Genomic DNA, 21197 nt, shown 5'->3' on the forward strand with positions numbered 1-21197 from the left:
CCCCCCCCCCAAAAAAAAAGAAAAAAAAAAAAAAAAAAAAAGAATAGGTAGGTATTTCTGAGCAGCCCAATATAGCTTATTTTATAAGACGGCTACCATATAACATTCTAGACAATTTCTGGGTCACATGGTATGATACCCTTTCTCAAAGCCAGGCTGATGTGCTGACTTTAGGTCATCCACATTAATGTTATAAAAGCCAGTGGAGAGTGTGGAATTTATACAGTGCAGATTGCCAGCATCCTCCTAGGGCTTTCCTCTGACTCACAGCCCTACAAACAGGAGACTTACTTTAACCTCACCCAAAGAACCAAGCTGACAAATGCTGTGCGTTTTGTTCCTTTACTCTACTGTTGGCACAGGTTTTGGGATATGAAAGCACACCAGTATGTCTCTTACTCACCTCTGGTGGGTGCCACCAATTACTCACTTCACAGTGTAGCTATTTACCTGCTACTTTGGCTCATTTTGTGAAAGACGAGGTTTGTGTTAGTTGTCTCTTCAGAATCTTGAATCTCTATTTAAAAGAATCCTGAACTACAACCACAGTGTGTTGCAAGCGACATCATTCACGAAGAAATACTTAGTTGCAGAAGATCAGAACACAAGGGGCACTTAAAGTTCCTAATAATCTTGGTGCATCCCAGGAGGAACCTTTGCAAAATTCTGTCTAATCTTAGCTTTTGTCTCTATTTGATTTCTGTTATCACATGTGTCAGTAGTATTAAAATAATTTTCTTTTTTAAGAGCGCAATCCACATGTATAATTTTAACATTCCATAAAGTGACATTACATGAGTGCTTCAGACAGGAGTTATTTTTTTCTGTGTGTCTGCTTCATATTTCCTCTGTGCTGGTGAAGTTTACTTTTCAGCATACTGTCAATTTTAAATTATGGTCAAAAATTACTCAATATTCTGAAATATAAACTTTTTTGCTTGTTCTTTTTTAAAATTTTTTATTTAATTTTTTTTTCCTTACACTCCAGATTTTATTCCCCTCCAGGTCTACCCTCCAACTGCTCCACATCCCATACCTCCTCCCCACCCCCTGTCTCCACAAGGACTTCCCACCCCCTTAACCCCCTCCCCAACCCTCTAAACTCCCTGGGGTGTAGAGTATCTTGAGGGTTAGGTGCATCTTCTCTGACTGAACGCAGACCCGGGAATCCTCTGCTGTATATGTGTTGTAGGTCTTATATCAACTGGTGTATGCTGCCTGGTTGGTAGTCCAGTGTCTGAGAGATCTCGGGGTCCAGGTTAATTGAGACTGCTGGTCCTCCTACAGGGTGGCCCTGCTCCTCAGCTTCTCCCTAATTCAATCACAGGGGTCAGCAGCTTCTGTCTATTAGTTGAGTGCAAATATCTGCATCTGACTCCTTAGATGCTTGTTGGGGTTTTCTGAGGGCAGTCATGATAGGTTCCCTTTTTGAACGCCAAATAGCCTCAGTAATGGTGTCAGGCCTTAGGGCCTCCCCTTGAGCTAGATCTCATTTGGGGCCTCTCCCTGGACCTTCTTTTCCTCAGGCTCTTCTCCATTTCCATCCTGCCATTCTTTCAGACAGGAACAATTATGGGTCAGAGGTTTTTTTTTGACTGTGGGATAGCAACCCAGTACCTCATTTAATGCCCTTCCTTTCTGCTAGAGGTGATTCCCTCTCCCCACTGTAGGGCCTTTCATCTAAGGTCCTCCCTTTGAGTCCTGAGAGTCTCTCACCTCTCAAGTCTCTGGTACATTCTGGAGGGTCCCCCCAAACTTCTATCTCTTAAGGTTGCCTATTTCTATTCTTTATGCTGGCCCTCGGAACTTCAGTCCTTTCCCCTCGCCCAATGCCAGATCATGTTCCGCTCTTACCCTTACCCATCCCCTTTCCCTCCCAGGTCCTTCCCTCCCACCCGCCTTGTGATTGCTTCCTTCTCCTTCCCAAGAGGGACTGAAGTGTCCTCACTTGAGCACTTGTTAACCTTCTTGAGTTATGTGGATTGTGTTCTGGGTATTCTATACTTTTTTGACTAATATCCACCTATTAGTGAGTACGTACCAAGCATGTCCCTCTGGGTCTGAATTACCTCACGCAGGATGATATTTTCTAGTTCCACCCATTTGCCTGCAAAACTCAGAATGTCCTCATTCTTAATAGCTGAGTAGTATTCCATTGTGTAAATGAACCACATTTTCTGTATCCATTCTCCTGTGGTGCCACATCTCAGTTGTTTCCAGCTTCTGGCTATCACGAAGAAGGTCACTATGTACACAGTGGAACATGTGCCCCTCTGGCATGGTGGGGCATCTTTTGAGTGTATTCCCAAGAGTGGTGTTGCTGGGTCTTCAGGTAGATCTATTTACAGTTTTCTGAGGGACCTCCAGACTGATTTGCAGACTGGTTGCACCAGTTTACAAGCCCACCAGCCATGGAAGAGCGTTCCTCTTTCTCCACATCCTCGCCAACTATGTTGTCACCTAAGTTTTGATCTTAGCCATTCTTGTAAGAATCTCAGGGTCGTTTTGATTTGCATTTCTCTGATCGCTAAGGACTCTGAACATTTCTTTAGGTGCTTCTCAGCCATTTGAGATTCCTCCGTTGTGAATTCTTGGTTTAGTTCTATACCCCATTTTTGATTGGGTTGTTTGTTTTTTGGAGGTTAGCTTCTTGAGTTCTTTATATATTTTGGATCTTAGCCCTCTATCAGATGTGGGGTTAGTGAAGGTTTTCCCCTATCTGTAGGTTGCTGATTGACTGTGTCCTTTGCCTTACAGAAGCTTTCCACTTTCATGAGGTCCCATTTATCAATTCTTGATAGAGTGCGAGCCATTGGAGTTCTGTCAGGAAATTTCCCCCTGTGCCAATGAGTTCAAGGTTCTTTCCCACCTTCTCTTCCATTAGATTCAGCGTACCTGTGTTTTTGTTGAGGTCCTTGAACCACTTGGACTTGAGCTCTGCGCAAAGGGACAAATGTGGGTCTATTTTCATCTTTCCACATACAGACAGCCAGGTATACCAGCACCATTTATTGAAGATGCACTTTTTTCATTGTTTATTTTTGGAATCTTTGTCATAAATCAAGTGTATGTAAGTGTGTGGTTTTATTTCTATGTCTTTAATTCTATTCCATTGATCAACATGTCTGTCTCTGTACCAATACCATACAGGTTTTAATCATTATTGCTCAGTAGTAGAGCATGAGAGCAGGGATGATGATTCCCCTAGCCGTTCTTTTATTGTTAAGAATTGTTTTTGCTATTCTAGGTTTTTGCCCTTCCAGATAAATTTGAGAATTGCTCTTTCCATGTCTGAAGAATTGTGTTAGGATTTTGATGGGGATTGCATTGAATCTGTAGATTGCCTTTGGTAGGATGGCCAGTTTTGCTGTGTTAATTCTACAATCCATGAGCATGGAAGATCTCTCCATTTTCTGAGATTTTAGATTTCTTTCTTGAGATACTTAGAGTTAACTGTCATACAGATCTTTCACTTGTTTGGTTAGAGTTACCCCAAGGTATTTTTTATTATTTGTGCCTATTGTAAAGGAAATTGTTTTCTTAATTTCTTTCTCAGCCTGTTTATCATTTATATAAAGGAAGACTACTGCTTTATTTGAGTTATTTTTATATCTGACCACTGTGCTGAAGTTCTTTATCAGCTGGAGAACTTCTCTGGTAGAGTTTTTGGGATCGCTTATATATGCTATCATATCCTCTGCAAATAGTGATACCTTTATTTCTTATTTGACAATATGTATCCCTTTGATCTCTTTTTGTTGTCTTATTGTTCTAGATAGCACTTTGAGTACTATATTGAATAGAGGTGGGGAGAGTGGACATCCTTTTCTGGTCCCCAATTTTAGTGGGATTGCTTCAAGTATCTCTCCACTTAATTTGATCTTGGCTGTTGGTTTAAAATAAATTGCTTTTATTATGTTTAGGTATGGGCCTTGAATTCCTGATCTCTCCAATACTTTTAACATGAAGGGGTGTTGTATTTTATAAAATGCTTTTTCTGCATCTAAGTAGATGATCTTTTCTTTGAGTTTGTTTGTTTAGTGGATTATGTTAATGGATTTTTCATATATTGAACCAACCATCCATCCCTGGGATGAAGCCTAGTTGATCGTGGCAAATAATGTTTTGATGTGTTCTTGAATATGGTTTGCAAGAATTTTGTTGAGTATTTTTGCATGGATATTCATAAGTGAGATTGATCTCAAGTTGTCTTTTTTGGTTGGGTCCTTGTGTGGTTTAGGTATCAGAGAAATTGTGGCTTCACAGAATGAAGTAGGTAGTGTTCCTTCTGTTTCTATTTTATGGAATAGTTTGAGCAATATTGTATTATGTCTTCTTTGAAGGTCTGGTAGAATTCTGCACTAAATTCATCTGGCCCTGGACTTTTCTTGGTAGGGAGGTTTTTAATGACTTCTATTTTCTTATGGGATATGAGCCTGTTTAGATAGTTTAACCTGCTCTTGATTTAACTTTGGTATGTGGTATCTGTCTATAAAACCATCCATTTCATCTAGATTTTCCAGTTTGTTGAGTATAAACTTTTGTAGTAGAATCTGATGATTTTTTTAATTTCCTCTGTTTCTGTTGTAATGTCTCCCTTTTCATTTCTGATTTTGTGAATTTGGATAGTGCCTCTAGGCCCGTTAGTTAGTTTGGCTAGAGGTTTATCTTGTTGATTCTTTCAAAGAACCAGCTTTTGTTTTGGTTCATTCTTTGTGTTGTTCTCTTTCTTTCTACTTGGTTGATTTCAGCTCTGAGTTTGACTATTTCCTGATATCTACTCCTATTGGGTGGGTTTGATTCTTTTTGTTCTAGAGTTCTCAAGGGTGCTGTTAAGTTGTTAGTAGACGATCTCTCCATTTATTTTTAACCAGGGAACTTAGTGCTATGAATTGTATCCCATAAATTTGGGTATGTTGTGCCTTCATTTTCATTAAATTCTAAAAAGGTTTTAATTTCTTTCTTTATTTCTTCCTTGACCAAGTTATCATTGAGTAGAGCATTGTTCACCTTCCATGTATATGTGGGCTTTCTGTTGTTTTTATTGTTATTGAAGACCAGCCGTAGTCCATGGTGATCTGATAGAATGCATGGGATTATTTCCATCTTTTTGTATCTGTTGAGGCCTGTTTTGTGACCAATTATATGGCCAGTTTTGGAGAAAATACCATGATGTGCTGAGATGAAGGTGTATTCTCTTGTTTTAGGATGAAATGTTCTATAGATATCTGTTAAATCCTTTTGATTCATAACCACTGTTAGTTTCACTGTGCCTCTGTTTAGTTTCTGTTTCAATGACCTACCCATTGGAGAGAATGGGATGTTGAAGTTTCCCACTATTATTGTGTGGGGTTCACTGTGTCTTTTGAGCTTTAGTAAATTTTCTTTTATGAATGTGGGTGCTTTTGCAATTGGGGCATAGAATCGAGTTATACCGAGAATACCAAGTTCAGAATCGAGACTTTTTCTTGGTATATTTTCCCTTTGGTGATCATGAAGTGTCTGTCCTTCCTTGTCATGCTTGAAAACTTTTGGTTGAAAGTCTGTTTTATCAGATATTAGGATGGCAACTCCTCTTGTTTCTTGGGACCATTTGCTTGAAAAACCTTTTTCCATCCTTTAACTTTGAGATAGTGTTTGTCTTTGTTATTGAGGTATGTTTCTCGTATGCAGCAAAATGCTGGATCTTCTTTTCATATCCAGTTTAATACCTTATGTCTTTTTATAGGTGAGTTGAGTCCATTAATACTGAGAGAGATATTAAAGACAGATGACTGTTGTTTCCTGTCATGTTTGTTTTTGTAGGCAGCTTTGTGTGCTTGTGGTTCTCTCCTTTTGGCTTTGTTGTAAGATGCTTAATACATTGTCTTTTCTTTGGTGTAGGTACCTTCCTTGTGTTGGATTTTTCTTCTAGGATCCTCTGTAAGGCTGGATTGGTAGATAGATACTGTTTGAATTTGGTTTTGTCCTGGAATATATTGGTTCCTCTATCTATGTTGATTGAGAGTTTTGCTGGGTATACTAGCCTGGGCTGGCATTTGTGTTCTCTAGAGTCTGAATGACCTCTGACTAGGCTCTTCTGGCTTTTTGTGTCTCTGTTGAGAAGTCTGGAGCAATTCTGATAGGTCTACTTTATATGTTACTTGGTGCTTTTCCCTTGCAGCTTTTAATATTCTTTCCTTGTTTTGTACATTTCATGTTTTGATTAATATGTGACAAGAGGATTTTCTCTTCTCATCATATTCATTTGGTGTTCTGTAGGCTTCTTATACCTTATATCCAACACTTTCTTTAGGTTGAGGAGTTTTCTTCTCTGATTTTATTGAAGACCTTTTCAAGTTCTTTGAGCTGGGAATCTTCATTCTCCCCTATTGCAATTATTCTTAGATTAGGTCTTTTCATTGTGTTCTGAATTTCCAAGATGTTTTGGGTTAGGATTGGGGGGAATTTACATATCAAATGTTATCCTCTTTCCCAAGTTCCTGTCCATATTCACCCTATCCAATTCTCTGCCCAATGACCCACCCCTTTCACTTCCCAGTCCTGACATTCCCCTACACTGAGGGGTCCAGCCTTGGCAGAACCAAGGGCTTCTCCTCCCATTGGTGCCCAACCAGGCTATCCTCTGCTACATATGCAACTGGAGGCATGAGTCTGTCCATGTGTACTCTTTCTATGGTGGTTTAGTCCCTGGGAGTATTGGTCAGTTAGTATTGTTGTTCTTATGGGGTTACAAGCTCCTTCAATCTTTTCTCTAACTCCTGCAATATGGAACCCATTCTCAGATCAATGGATGGCTTCCAGCATTCACCTCTGTATTTGTCATACTCAGGCAGAGCCTCTCAGGAGACAGCTATATCAGGCTCCTATTAGCATGCACCAATTGGCATCCCCAGTAGTGATGGGTTTGGTGGCTGTATATATGTGGGATGGATCCTCAGATGGGGCAGGCTCTGAATGGCCATTCCTTCAATCTGCTTCAAACTTTATCTCCATATCTCCTCCTATGAATATTTTTGTTCCCCCTTCTAAGAAGGACTGAAGGAACTACACTTTGGACTTACTTCTTCTTGAGCTTCATATGTCTGTTGATTGTATCTTGGGTAATTCGAGCTTTTGGGCTAATATCCACTTATCAGTGCGTGCATACCATATGTTGTTTTTTGTGATTGGGTTACCTCACTCAGGATGATATTTTATAGTTCCATCCATTTGCCTGTGAATTTCATGAAGTCATTGTTTTTATTACCTGAGTAGTACTCCCTTGTGTAGATTTATCACATTTTCTGTATCCATTCCTCTGTTGAAGGACAACTAGAATCATTCCAACCTTTTGATATTATAAATAAGGCTTCTATGAATTTAGTCTAGCATGTGTCCTTGATATATGTTGAAGCATCACTTGGGTATATGCCCAGGAGTGATATATCTGGGTCCTCATGTAGTACTATGCCAAATTTTCTGAGGAAACTCTAGACTAATTTCCACAGGGGTTGTACCAGCTTGCAGGCCCACCAACAATGGATGAAAGTTTGCCTTTCTCCACATCCTTGCTGGCATCTATTGTCACCTGAGTTTTTGACCTTAGCCATTCTGACTAGTGTGAGGTAGAATCTCAGGGTTCTGTTCATTTGCACTTCCCTGATGACTAAGGATGTTGAACATTTCTTTAGATGCTTTGCTGCCATTCGAAATTCCTCAGGTGAGAATTCTTTTCTTAGTTCTGTACCCCAATTATTAATAGGATTATTTGATTCTCTGGTTTCTAACATCTTGAATTCTTTGAATATTTTGGATATTAGCCTTCTGTCAGATGTAGGATTGGTAAAGATCTTTTCCCAATCTGTTGGTTGCTGTTTTGTCCTAATGACAATGTCCTTTGCCTTACAGAAGCTTTGCAGTTTATGAGGTCCCATTTGTCGATTCTTGATCTTAGAGCATAAGTCATTGGTGTTTTGTTCCAGAAATTTTCCCCAGTGCCCATGTGTTCAAGATGACTCCCCACTTTCTCTTCTATTAGTTTGAGTGTATCTGGTTTGATGTGGAGGTCCTTGATCCACTTGGACTTAAGCTTTGTACAGGGTGATAAGCATGGATCGATCTGCATTCTTCTACATGCTGACCTCCAGTTGAACCAGCACCATTTGCTGAAAATGCTATCTTTTTTCCATTGCATGGTTTTGACTCCTTTGTCAAAAATCAAGTGACCATAGGTGTGTGGGTTCATTTCTGGGTCTTCAATTCTATTCCACTGGTCTGTCTGTCTGTCTCTGTACCAATACCACGCAGTTTTTATCACTATTGCTCTGTAATACTGCTTGAGTTCAGGGATAGTGATTCCCCCAGAAGTCCTTTTATTGTTGAGAATAGTTTTAGCTATCCTGGGTTTTTTGTTATTCCAGATGAATTTGCAAATTGTTCTGTCTAACTCTTTGAAGAATTGGATTGTTATTTTGATGGGGATTGCATTGAATCTGTAGATCACTTTTGGTAAAATGGCCATTTTTACTATGTTAATCCTGCCAATCCATGAGCATGGGAGATCTTTCAATCTTCTGAGGTCTTCTTCAATTTCTTTCTTCAGAGGCTCGAAGCTCTTATCATACAGATCTTTTACTTGCTTGGTTAAAGTCACACCGAGGTACTTTATATTATTTGGGACTATTATGAAGGGTGTCGTTTCCCTAATTTCTTTCTCAGCTTGTTTCTCATTTGTGTAGAGGAAGGTTACTGATTTATTTGAGCTAATTTTATACCCAGCCACTTTGCTGAAGGTGTTTATCAGGTTTAGTAGTTCTCTGGTGGAACTTTTGGGATCACTTAAATATACTATCATATCATCTGCAAACAGTGATATTTTGACTTCTTCTTTTCCAATCTGTATCCCTTTGATCTCCTTTTGTTGTCTGATTGCTCTGGCTAGAACTTCAAGAACTATATTAAATAAGTAGGGAGAGAGTGGGCAGCCATGTCTAGTCCCTGATTTTAGTGGGATTGCTTCAAGTTTCTCTCCATTTAGTTTAATGTTAGCTACTGGTTTGCTGTATATGGCTTTTACTATGTTTAGGTATGGGCCTTGGATTCCTATTCTTTCCAGGACTTTTATCATGAAGGGGTGTTGAATTTTGTCAAATGCTTTCTAGGCATCTAATGAAATGATCATGTGGTTTTGTTCTTTCAGTTTGTTTATATAATGGATTACGTTGATGGTTTTCCATCTATTAAACCATCCCTGCATGCCTGGGATGAAGCCTACTTGATCATGGTGGGTGATTGTTTTGATGTGCTCTTGGATTCGGTTTGCCAGAATTTTATTGAGTATTTTTGCGTTGATATTCATAAGGGAAATTGGTCTGAAGTTCTCTTTCTTTGTTAGTTCTTTGTGTGGTTTAGGTATAAGAGTAATTGTGGCTTCATAGAAGAAACTCGGTAGCACTCCATCTCATTCAATTTTGTGTAATAGTTTGGATAGTATTGGTATGAGGTCTTCTATGACGGTCTGATAGAATTCTGCACTGAACCCATCTGGACCTGGGCTCTTTTTGGTTGGGAGACCTTTAATGACTGCTTCTCTTTCGATAGGAGTTATGGGGTTGTTTAAATGGTTTATCTGTTCCTGATTTAACTTTGGTACCTGGTATCTGTCTAGGAAATTGTCCATTTCCTGCAGATTTTCAAGTTTTGTTGAATATATGCTTTTGTAGTAGGATCTGATGATTTTTTGAATTTCCTCTGAATCTGTAGTTATGTCTCCCTTTTCAATTCTGATTTGTTAATTTGGACATTCTCTCTGTGTCCTCTCTTTAGTCTGGCTAAGGGTTTATCTTTCTTGTTGATTTTCTCAAAGATCCAGCTCCTGATTTTGTTGATTCTTTGTATAGTCCTTTTAGTTTCTACTTGATTGATTCCAGCCCTGAGTTTAATTATTTCCTGCCTTCTACTCCTCTTGGGTGTATTTGTTTCTTTTTGTTCTAGAATTTTTAGGTGTGTATCAGGCTGCTAGTGTATGCTCTCTCCAGTTTCTTTTTAGAGGCACTCAGAGCTATGAATTTTCCTCTTATCACTGCTCTCATTGTGTCCCATAAGTTTGGGTATGTCATACCTTCATTTTCATTAAATTCTAAAGTCTTTAATTTCTTTCTTTACTTCTTCCTTGACCAAGTTATCATTGAGTAGAGCATTGTTCAACTTCCATATATATGTGGGCTTTCTGTCATTTTTTGTTGTTATTGAAGACCAGTCTTCGTCCGTGGTCTGATAGGATGCATGGGATTATTTCTATCTTTCTGTATCTGTTGAGGCCTGTTTTATGACCAATTATATGGTCAGTTTTGGAGAAGGTACCATGAGGTTCTGAGAAGAAGGTATATTCTTTTGTTTTAGGATAATATGTTCTATAAATATCTGTTAAATCCAATTGGTTCATAACTCCTGTTAGTTTCTCTATGTCTCTGTTTAGTTTCTGTTTCCATGATCTGTCCATTGATGAAAGTGGGGTGTTGGAATCTTCTACTATGATTGTGTGAGGTGCAATGTGTGCTTTGAGATTTAGTAAGGTTTCTTTTAGGAATATAGGTGCCCATGTATATGAAGCATAGATATTCAAGATTGAGAGTTCTTCTTGGTGGACCTTTCCTTGGATGAATATGAAGTGTCCTTCCTTGTCTTTTTTGATAACCTTTGGTTGAAAGTTGACTTTATTCGATATTAGAAAGGCTACTCCAGCTTGTTTCTTCAGACCATTTGATTGGAAAGTTGTTTTCCAGCCTTTTACTCTGAGATAGCGTCTGTCTTTGTCTCTGAGGTGTGTTTCCTGAATGCAGCAAAATTCTGGGTCTTCTTTACATATCCAGTCTGTTAGTCTATATCTTTTTCTTGAGGAATTGAGTCCGTTGATATTAAAAGACATTAAGTAAGAGTGATTTTGTTTCCTGTTATTTTTGTTGTTCCAGGTGGAATTATGTTTGTGTGGCTGGCTCTCTAATTTTGTGTTTCTTGCAAAAAGATTACTTTCTTGCTTTTTCTAGTATGTAGTTTCTCTCTTTGTGTTGGATTTTTCCATCTATTTTCCTTTGTAGGGCTGGCTTTGTAGAAAGATATTGCGTAAGTTTGATTTTATCATGAAATACCTTGGTTTCTCCATCTATGGTAATTGAGAGTTTTGCTGGATATAGTAGCCTGGGCTGGCATTTGTGTTCTCTTAGGGTCTGTATGACATCTGCCCAGAATCTTCTGGCTTTCATAGTCTCTGATGAGAAGTCTGCTGTAATTCTGATAGGTCTGCCTTCATGTTACTTGACCTTTTTCTATTACTGCTTTTAATATTCTTTCTTTGTTTTGTGCATTTGCTGTTTGATGGGAGGAATTTCTTTTCTGGTCCAATCTATTTGAAGTTCTGTAGGCTTCTTGTATGTTTATGGGCATTTCTTTCTTTAGGTAAGTGAAGTTTTCTTCTATAATTTTGTTCAAGATATTTACTGGCCCTTTTAGTTCGGAATGTTCAATCTCTTCTATACCTGTTATCCTTAGATTTGATCTTCTCATTGTGTCCTGGACTTCCTGGATGTTTTGGGTTAGGAGCTTTTTGCCTTTTACATTATCTTTGATGATTGTGTCAATGTTTTCTATGGAATCTTCTGTCCCTGAGATTCTTTCTTTTATCTCTTGTATTCTCTTGGAGATGCTTGTGTCTATGACTCTTGATCTCTGTCCTTTGTTTTCTATCTCCAGGGTTGTCTCCTTTTGGGATTTCTTTATTGTTTCTATTTCCATTTTTAGTCCCTGGATAGTTTTGTTCAATTCTTTCACCTGTTTGTTTGTGCTTTCCTGTAATTCTTTAAGGGATTTTTGTGCTTCCTCTTTAAGAGCTTCTTCTTGTTTACCTGTGTTGTCCTGTATTTCTTTTAGGGAGTTTTTATGTCCTTCTGAATGTCCTCTATCATCCTCATGAGATGTGATTTTAAATCCAAATCTTTCTTGTCCAGTGTGCTGAGATATCTAGTATTTGCTTTGGTGGGAGAACTGAGCTCTTATGATGCCAAGTAGTCTTGGTTTCTGTTGCTTAGTTTCCTGTGCTTGCCTCTCACCATCTCCTTGTCTCTGGTGTTAGCTGGTCTTGCTGTCTCTGACAGTGGCTTAACCCTCCTGTAAGCCTGTGTGTCAAGCACTCCTGGTGACTGGCTCTCTCCCAGTGGGATCTGGGTTCAGAGCACTGTGTCATAGGGTCAGCTCCAGGCACAGGCAGAAACTAGAAGGATCCTGTCCCAGAGGATCCTAGGTTCCTGTGTCCTGAGGGTTCCAGGTGGGTCCCTCCCAGCAGAAGTGGTGTTCTTACTTCTGTTCTCAGTGGTGTCAGAGCTTCTGGAGACTGGCTTTCAGCTGTGGCCACAGGCAGAGACTGGAGGGCAGGTTAGAATTTGTTTATGTTTTGAATTTTCTTTGAAAGTTGTGTCACCTCTTCTACAGTATGTTCTTTCTACACCAGAGATTCTCTCTTCTATATCTTGTATTCTGTTGGTGACACTTACATCTGTAATTCCTGACCTTTTTCCTAGGTTTTTCATTTCCAGGTTTGCCTCCATGAGTGTTTTCTTTATCGTTTCTACTCCCACTTTTAGGTCTTGGACCACTTTATTCAATTCCTTCACCTGTTTGTTTGTATTTTCTTATATTTCTTTAAGGGATTTATTTGTTTCCTCTTTAACATCTGCCTGTTACCTGCATTTTCCTGTCTTTCTTTCAGTGAGTTATTTATATACTCCTTAAAGGATTCTGTTGTCTTCATGAGACAAAATTTTAGGTCAGCTTTCTGATTTTTAGGTGTGTTGGTGTATTCCCGGCTTACTGTGGTGGGAGAACTGAGTTCCAATGATGCCCAGGCTTCTGTTGGTTATGCTCTTGTGCTTGCCTCTCACCATCTGGTTATCTCTGATGTTTGCCAGTGTGGGTGACACTGTTCGGAATCTGCCTCTTTTGTCCCTGGTTTTCTTCAGGTCTCCTGGTAGGCCTACAGCCCTGGCTATAGCAGACCTCCTGTGGAGCCTAACAACTGAAGGGTCTTCAGAACAGCAGAGAAGCTGCTGAGCTGTTGCCCTGGCTGCAGTAGATCTCTTAGGAGGCCTTCAGACTGTTGGGTCTTCTGAGGATCAATCAAGCTGTTGTCCTTGTGTGAAGCTGATCTCCAGGCAGGCCTGCAGACTGTGGTTTCTGTTTCTCTGTGTGCAGCAGAACTCCACGGAGGTTTTCAGTCTGTTGGGTCAGATGCCCTGCATGCCACAGGGCCCCCAGGAAGTCTGAAGACTGTGGTGTCTGTTGCCCAGTTGCCCTGTGTACAAAAAAGACTCCTGGGATGCCTTCAAACTGTGGTATCTTCAGGGGTGCAGACAAGATGGCAATCAGTTGCTCAGATGCCCTGTGTGCAGCAGATATTCTGGGATACCTCAGGATGTGGTATCTTCAGGGCAGCAGACTAGCTAGCAGTCTGTCCCAGCAGAAAGTACTGGGCAGGAGGGGAATGGAAGGTTTTGGGGATGATGAGTTCCAAGTCCACTGGGTTCCCAGCAGTAGCTGTGGGACTTCAGGGAGTCTTACCAAATGCTCTGAATGCACAGGATCTTCTGAGATACCTCAAGATGTGGTATCTTCAGGGGAGCAGACTAGCTAGCAGTCTGTCCCCAGCAGAAAGGACCAAGCAGAAGGGGCTACATTAAATAATTTTCAACCTATGCCCACCACTTTAGACATAGTCACAGATACTAAAAGCTTGTCACACTAATCTATGAGGACACATATTTGACTCTCACTGACTTTTACCAAAGAATTGATAGGGAATGCTGCATTTAATCTAGAAAGGGTTTACGGATGCCACTGTTTACCCCTGGGATTCTGCAGTGAAGGGTTGGACAGTTGTACACCCCATTTGATCTTTGACTCAAGATTGGCCTTCGTTTCTTAGACATTTTAAAGTACCTTATCAATTGAACATGAGAAACAGTTGTCTTCTCTCAGTGTTATTAGTTATAGAATTTCTAAATGCTTCTATTCCCCCTTTCATGTTTGAGATCATCTTTTTTCCCTGAACTTATCTTTTCCTTTATACCATGTCACATGAGACCAACAGCAACCAAGTCATGTTAGTGAGTTCTTCATAAGCTTGCTTTGCTCATAGTCTGACTCCCAGTTTATCTGGGGCATAAATGAGTTGTCACTTTCTAGTACCTAATAGCAGTTTACTCACTACATTAATGTGCAGCATTTTAGACTGTGTTGTAGTGATACTTCTGTTCCCTAGCCTGCTTTCTGTTCATCACTGCCAGTGTGATACTGGACTGCTCCTAATTTCCAGTGGCTACCCACAACAGAATTCTTTCTTTGTTGTTCTCTACTGTGTTTAAGTGATATTTCAGTCATCATATCTAGAATGATAAAGTAGCCACTGTTGGTGACCTGGCAGAATTGATGTAGATCTCTCCTGAGAGACACAGCCAGAACATGTCAAATACAGAAGTGAATGTTATCAGCAAACCACTGAACTGAGAACGGGACCCCCGTTGAAGGAATCAGAGAAAGGACTGAAAGAGCTGAAGGGGCTTGAGATTCCATATGAACAACAAGGCCAACCAACCAGAGCTTCCAGGGACTAAGTCACTACCTAAAGACTATACATGGACTGACCCTGGACTCTGACCTCATAGGTAGCAATGAATAGCCTAGTAAGTGCACCAGTGGAAGGGGAAGCCCTTGGTCCTGCCAAGACTGAACCCCCAGTGAACGGGATTGTTGGGGAGAGGGCGGTAATGGGGGAAGGATGGGGAGGAGAACACCCATATAGAAGGGGAGGGGGGGGTTAGGGGGATGTTGGCCTGGAAACCGTGAAAGGGAATAACATTTGAAATGTAAATGTAAATAAGAAATACCCAATTTAATAAAAATGGAGAAAAAAAGAGAGAGAGAATACGTATTATCTTGTTTCCTCTAAAAAGTAAAACCAGCTAATAGCTAATGTAATTCAAGCTATCCATTAATCATTATTAGAAACTGACAACCTTGAATCAGAAGATAGGAAATGTTTCACATAGTTCTTGTTAACCCCTCCAAAGACTATTTACAGGCAATAAAAGATAGTTATAGCTCTTTCCCATCTAGCCTAGGACGAGCTTTCAAAAGTCTCAACACAAAACTCTAAGTATTTTGCATAGTTATTATTCATTTAGTTATGTAATGGTCACTACTTATTTGGCATAAAACATGAAACTTGTAGTATTTCTGAAATAGTCATGTCTTAAAAAGCTTTAGCTAACCCATGTTAACATTTGACATAGCTGAGGATGTGGTTCAGTGTTTAATAACATGTATGGTCAGCTCCCAGTGTCCACATCAGTTGACTTCTACTGCCTGTAACTCCAGCTTCAGGGCTCTGATGGTTCTGAATCCTAGACCTAGTCTACCCAGAAAATAGTGCTGAGAGATCATGGCAAAACAATCCAGAAGCTGTTCTGGATATGGCTACACCCAAGGCTGTTCTCAATGTTTGCACAAGGAGTCCTCACAGTGTTGTAAGAACTGAAGGCAGCTGAGTGGGCTGAAGAGAAGGTAGGAAGGAAGAAGCAGAGAGCACTTTCAACACGGTGAGTCTCCTGGGAAGGTTTACTATTGAAAGAGAGGAGGGAAAGTCAGCCTGAGCTAAAGAGGCATTTTTTCTTTACACATTTGTGTGGGTGTAAAGGTTGTGGAATGTGCATGTCACATTCCCTGAGAGGACTGGACTCGCTGAGAAGAGGGAGTCAGCAGCAGTAGTGAAGGCCAGCAGTGGCTCGAATGAAAATAGAATTGCACCCAGATAACCTTAAATGCTTTCGTAATAAATAGGAAAATATACCGCCTTTAAGGTTTATGACTCTTTTATTATAAAGGCTTCTAATACATCAGAATTTTATCCATAGGCTCAATATATCTCAAGTAAAAATTCGTCTTTTAAACCATGACATGACAATGTAATGGTTTAATTCTAAACTATACACAGTCATAAAAATGGTCAGGATCAACCTCAGTACGTCAAGAATAACAGTGCTATTAAATGATTTCAACAGTTAGATACTGAGTCCTTCTCTAATGCTGTAGATTATGATTATGGGACAGGACAGACAATATACTAGTGGGCTAAAATTAAAAAAAATAAAAGCCAGACAGACTCCTGCTGGTAAGGTAATACCTTATTGTAGCACACACGTGGAATTCACCATACATAAGTATTATTCTGATACATAATATCTTTAAATAATACAAAGTATAAAATAATGCTAATGTAATGACCCTGGAAAAGGACAGTAGTTCTAAAATAAATACAAAATGGAAGAAAACCTGAAATAAAAATATGGTCCATTTCAGAATGCTTTCCAGCAAAGACAATACTAGAAGGGGGAAAAAGGCAAAGTAGAGGAGAGAAAACCATGTACAGTTTTCTCAGTGCCTACAAACAGCTAGGTTAAATTAAAAATGTCCCCGTGCCTTTAAGAAAAGTGAAAATTCAATTATAAATAAATTAGCTCAAACTCAGCAGTATTTTGTAAAATGAGAATGCCCAAGGAAAATAAACATATCTAGATAAATAATAGTTTATACCGTGGTGTTATTGCAGCACAAATCACCAGAGGTTACTTGGTGCTACAACACAAATACCACAGATTGGGGAATCTACGAGGATAGGAATGTCCCATAGTTTTACAGGCAGGAAAGCTCACAGTCTAGGTCCTAGAAAGGTCGGTGTCAGATGAAGGCCCAGTCTGCAATGCTTCCTTGTGCGTGGTAAATGCTATCCTCGCTGACAGAAGAATAGAAGAATGAGAGGGATGAGTGTCACTCCTTAGCCCATTCACAGTTTATTATTAATCCAGCTCCTGAGAGTTCATCCCCTGTGCCGCACCCCTTCACGCTGTCACCCTGCATAAAGAGGGTTCGGTTGTTAGTCTCTGTTCATCTGTCTCTCGAGCCTCTTTTGTTTTCTGTATATATCTATATCTCTCTGTATATTAGAGCTATTTAATAAACCCGAAGTTCATCCAATCACTCATATCACTGATCTCATCACCATGAGAACAAAAGAACTAAACTTTGATTGTTTTTCCCTGAACGTATCGTTGCTTGAGAAAACCTTCCCCAAAGCTCCATCAGGAATGACAGAGTCTGTGCTAAGAGAAGGTGAGAAGGAGCAGATGAGGCAGGGGTGGTTACGGTCATCACCTATTAAGTTCGAGCTAAGCCTTGGCAGTGGATCCCCTGGTCTAATCCTCATAGCCTCGCGGGTTGGGCAACTCTGAGGTTAAACAGTAGGAAGTCTTCCTCTACACTTAATGCTGCCTCTCCCAAACTATTGCACGTGGGAAGAGCAGAGGTTCTCATATTTCTAGTCATAAAGCTAATCCTATAATCACCCCACATTGTTTTGCCAAGTCTACCTCGTGACATTCCCTAACTTTGATGCTTTTCTTTTCTTTCTTTCTTTCTTTCTTTTTTTTTTTGGTATTGAGGCCCATAAAGATGTAAGGGCTACCAGGAAGGGTTCCAGGCACAGTGTGAGAGGGAAGTGAGACTGATGGGCATCTTGAGAAGATGCCATGGTAACATCCTGTAACCAATGACATCATCGTTTTGGTTGGGGGTGGGGAGGTGTAATCCCAGTGCTAACTTGTACTGGTCGGAATCACAGGTATACTTAGTATGCTTAGGTATGGTTTAGCCCTTTAGTTTTATGTAGAAATATTCTAGAATAATTGAGGGCTCTGGAATTTTCATTGATTTTCTGTTTCTTCTTACTTTATCAGATCTCACGTCTATCAACGTGGAACATAGTACAGAAATAAATACTATATACACCTCATAAATATTTTAATCTTAACAAAATATAAAGCCCCCCTCTCTCAGGGAATCCAGTCTCACGCTGGACTAAGGAGGTGTTTCCCTTATGTTTCGCAGACTTTGAGTAATGAGATGAGTACAGATGATGAGCCTGAATTCACAGAGGAAAAGGACAGCTACATCTGTGCGGTGTGCCTGGATGTATACTTCAACCCCTACATGTGCTACCCCTGCCATCACATCTTCTGCGAGCCCTGCCTACGAACTCTGGCCAAAGACAACCCTGCAAGCACTCCCTGCCCACTGTGCCGGACAATTATTTCTAGAGTCTTTCTCCAGACAGGTAATGTTCTCTTTCATTATCATAGTCAGATAATGTTTTCCGGTTATCCCTTGGTTTTTAACTCCAAAGCATTGTATAAATCATTGCGAAGTCAATGAAAACCATCCACGGTGGAGTTGTTGCTCTAGTTTATAAAACAGTGCTTGCCAAACCAGCCCAGAACCAGAGCTGCAAGCAGGACTTCTTTGCTCGCCCCCTGTCTCTGCACTCAGATCCTTCTAAGCGTCCTAGCCAGCTCTTCTGTCTCTACAGACACTCCATGGGGACGGGAATTCCATCTGAAGCAAAACCGCTCACTTCTTACTCCTCATGTCCGCCTTCTGCTGCTGCCCTCGTGTCTAAGGACAATAACCCAAACTCCCAAGTCTCTGAGCCAGGAATGCCTGACGTTTGACACTGTGACATGTGATGTTCTTAATTATGAATGTGTCGGGCCCTGCTCAGAGTCGTCCAGGGATGCATGCAGCCACAGGCAGTAGAGCTGAGGCATCTATTCTAATCGCTCCTAATGTGACAAAGCGCTTTCACTTTACATGAAAAATAAAAGTAAAGACTTTAAACAGAAGTTTTATTCCCTGAAATAAATCAAAGGGCCCACCACTCATCTGGACGGAGCAGTGAGCTTAGAGATATCCCAACCCAGTCAGCTGAACAAAGCTTGCAGTCTCTCTAACCAGTGATGGTAAAGTACAGGCACTGATCTGCCTAGCGCAAGGAGACTATTGCAGAATCACTGTGCATCTCATGACCTACTGTGTGCTCACCAAGAGCACACAATACTACCCAGCAGAGAAATGTGGTCAGGTCCCACATCTCTCAGCAGTTACTCCTTCTTTCCTGGGAGCAGAACCATCAAAGTAGGAAAGAGGAGACTTTTCTTCAGAGGGCAGAAGCTTACAGGATATTCCTGCTCTCTGTCTTGTGACTAGAGCATTGATATGGGAAGAAAGGATTGTGTTGTCATAGCAGGAGGACATCTCATCCTCAGAGTTCCTGACACCCACCAAGAGCTTCTTTTGATGGGATCCCACTGTTTCCTATGTCCCTACCTCCCAGGGTCTTACTAAACACTGTGGAGTGTCCAGACAGATCTTATCCATGCCTCTAGGATCTTGTTTAATACAGATAGCATTTTTTCCCCTCCCCCCCAGATAGCATTTTATAAAATGTATTTCCTTCATGCCTTAAACCAATAATGAATAAATTCTCTTTTGGTTTGTTTTCAGAATAAAAATTTCACATTTTTCTTTATTTTCAAATAGTTATTCTAAAGTAAGTCATCTTAGTAATATCAACAGTCTCTTTAAGAGGAAACTGTGTGTGTGTTTGTACTGTTCATTTACAGATGGACAAAAGAGAGTGTCCTTCTTACTACCTCAAAAAGATGTGAGATCATTTATAAAATGTTATTGAAATGCTAAGATAAGGGAGGTAAAGTTGAATGGAACACAGAATACAAGTTCAGGTACAGATGCAGATGCTGTGCAGTCCTTACTATAACTAAAAGATGGAGGTTTAAATGTTCTGTCCCATAACTAAAAATACAAGTATTTGAAGACATGATTTTCATGATCCATTAAAAGGAAAATATGAATTTTTAAGGATAAGCAAAGGAGTTTCTGGCACTTAGTCCTAAGAAAAACTTTTGTGTGACTTCTCTGGAACACATCGAAAGTAAGCAATGTCCTCAAATCATCCTCAGAGAAAAATGTAGCATCAAGACTTCCCTTTGTTGCTTACGGTATTTTACAGAAAACCTGAGGAAATACCAGTCTAAGCTAGAGAGAACCATATTGCTAATTGCTAATACGATACGTCTTCGTTTTCTTGTTAAAATAATTTCAGGGGTGAGCTCAGACTCACCTGTGCCCATCATTACCATCCCAACACAGCACTTAATGGATTTCCTTCCACAATAGAAAGAGAGAGAGAGAGAGAGAGAGAGAGAGAGAGAGAGAGAGTGAGTGTGTGTGTGTGTGTGTGTGCGTGTGTATGTGGAGGCTGTGTGTACCTCTGTGTGTGTGTGTGCATGTGCGTGCATGTGCGTGCATGTCTGTGTGTGTCTGTACGTCTGTATATGATATATGTGTATGTGCCTGTGTCTGTGTGTGTGTATGTATGTATGTATGTATATGTGTGTCTCTGTGTGTGTGTCTCTGTGTGTGTGCCTGTGTATGTGTAGGCTGTGTGTGCCTCTGTGTGTGTGTGTGTGTGTGTGTGTGCATGTGCGTGCATGTCTGTGTGTGTCTGTGTGTGTCTGTATGTCTGTATATGATGTATGTGTATGTGCCTGTGTCTGTGTGTGTATGTATGTATATGTGTGTGTCTGTGTGTGTGCCTGTGTGTCTGTGTATGTGGGGGCTGTGTGTGTTTGTGTGCCTGCCTGTGTGTGTGTGTATATGTGTGTGTCTGTATGTATATGTGTGTGTGTGTGTGTGTATGCCTTTGCCTGTGTGTCTGTGTATGTGGGGGCTGTGTGTGCCTCTCTCTCTCTCTCTCTCTCTCTCTCTCTCTCTCTCTCTCTGTGTGTGTGTGTGAGAGAGAGAGAGGGGGGGAAGGGAGAGAAAGAGAGAGAGAGGGAGAGAGAGAGAGAGAGAGCATGCGCACATATGGGGTGTATGCATGTCTAAGTTTTTATCATTGCTACCCAAACTATGAGATCATGTGAACAATCTTTATCATGTGTTCCTTTTTTTAACCTAAAGTCCTTGTGTTTCTTGTAATGACATCATGTTCTATTTAGCTCACTTGCTTTTATGGAATATTTACACTTTTTTATTTATATTTTTATTTGTACATTAATGGCACACATGGATAAATGTTTGAACATACCATAGCAGGCTTCCTTGTGATCAACTTCCAGAAGCAGAGGTAGCATTTAACTCTTATTTTAACATAACCCCCATGAATTATCAGTAACAGCAGTGTGTGAGGGCTTGCTGTCTCTAAAACCTGGGTCCACTAGTTTTCTGTTTTAAATTCCTGACCATAAGGATTCTTT

The 21197-nt window shown here is 40.3% G+C and overlaps 1 protein-coding gene across 1 annotated transcript in view; it reads left to right on the forward strand.

The window, feature by feature from the left end:
- The window catches only part of Rnf180 (ring finger protein 180), a 167219-nt gene that overhangs the window by 103367 nt on the left and 42655 nt on the right, over window positions 1–21197 (forward strand). Inside the window, exon 7 of the mRNA XM_032898938.1 lies at window positions 17971–18196. Coding sequence (XP_032754829.1) covers window positions 17971–18196 — 226 coding nt within the window. The remainder of the gene's footprint in view (window positions 1–17970; window positions 18197–21197) is intronic.

Source organism: Rattus rattus, chromosome 3 (genome assembly GCF_011064425.1).
Source record: "Rattus rattus isolate New Zealand chromosome 3, Rrattus_CSIRO_v1, whole genome shotgun sequence".
NCBI lineage: Eukaryota > Metazoa > Chordata > Mammalia > Rodentia > Muridae > Rattus > Rattus rattus.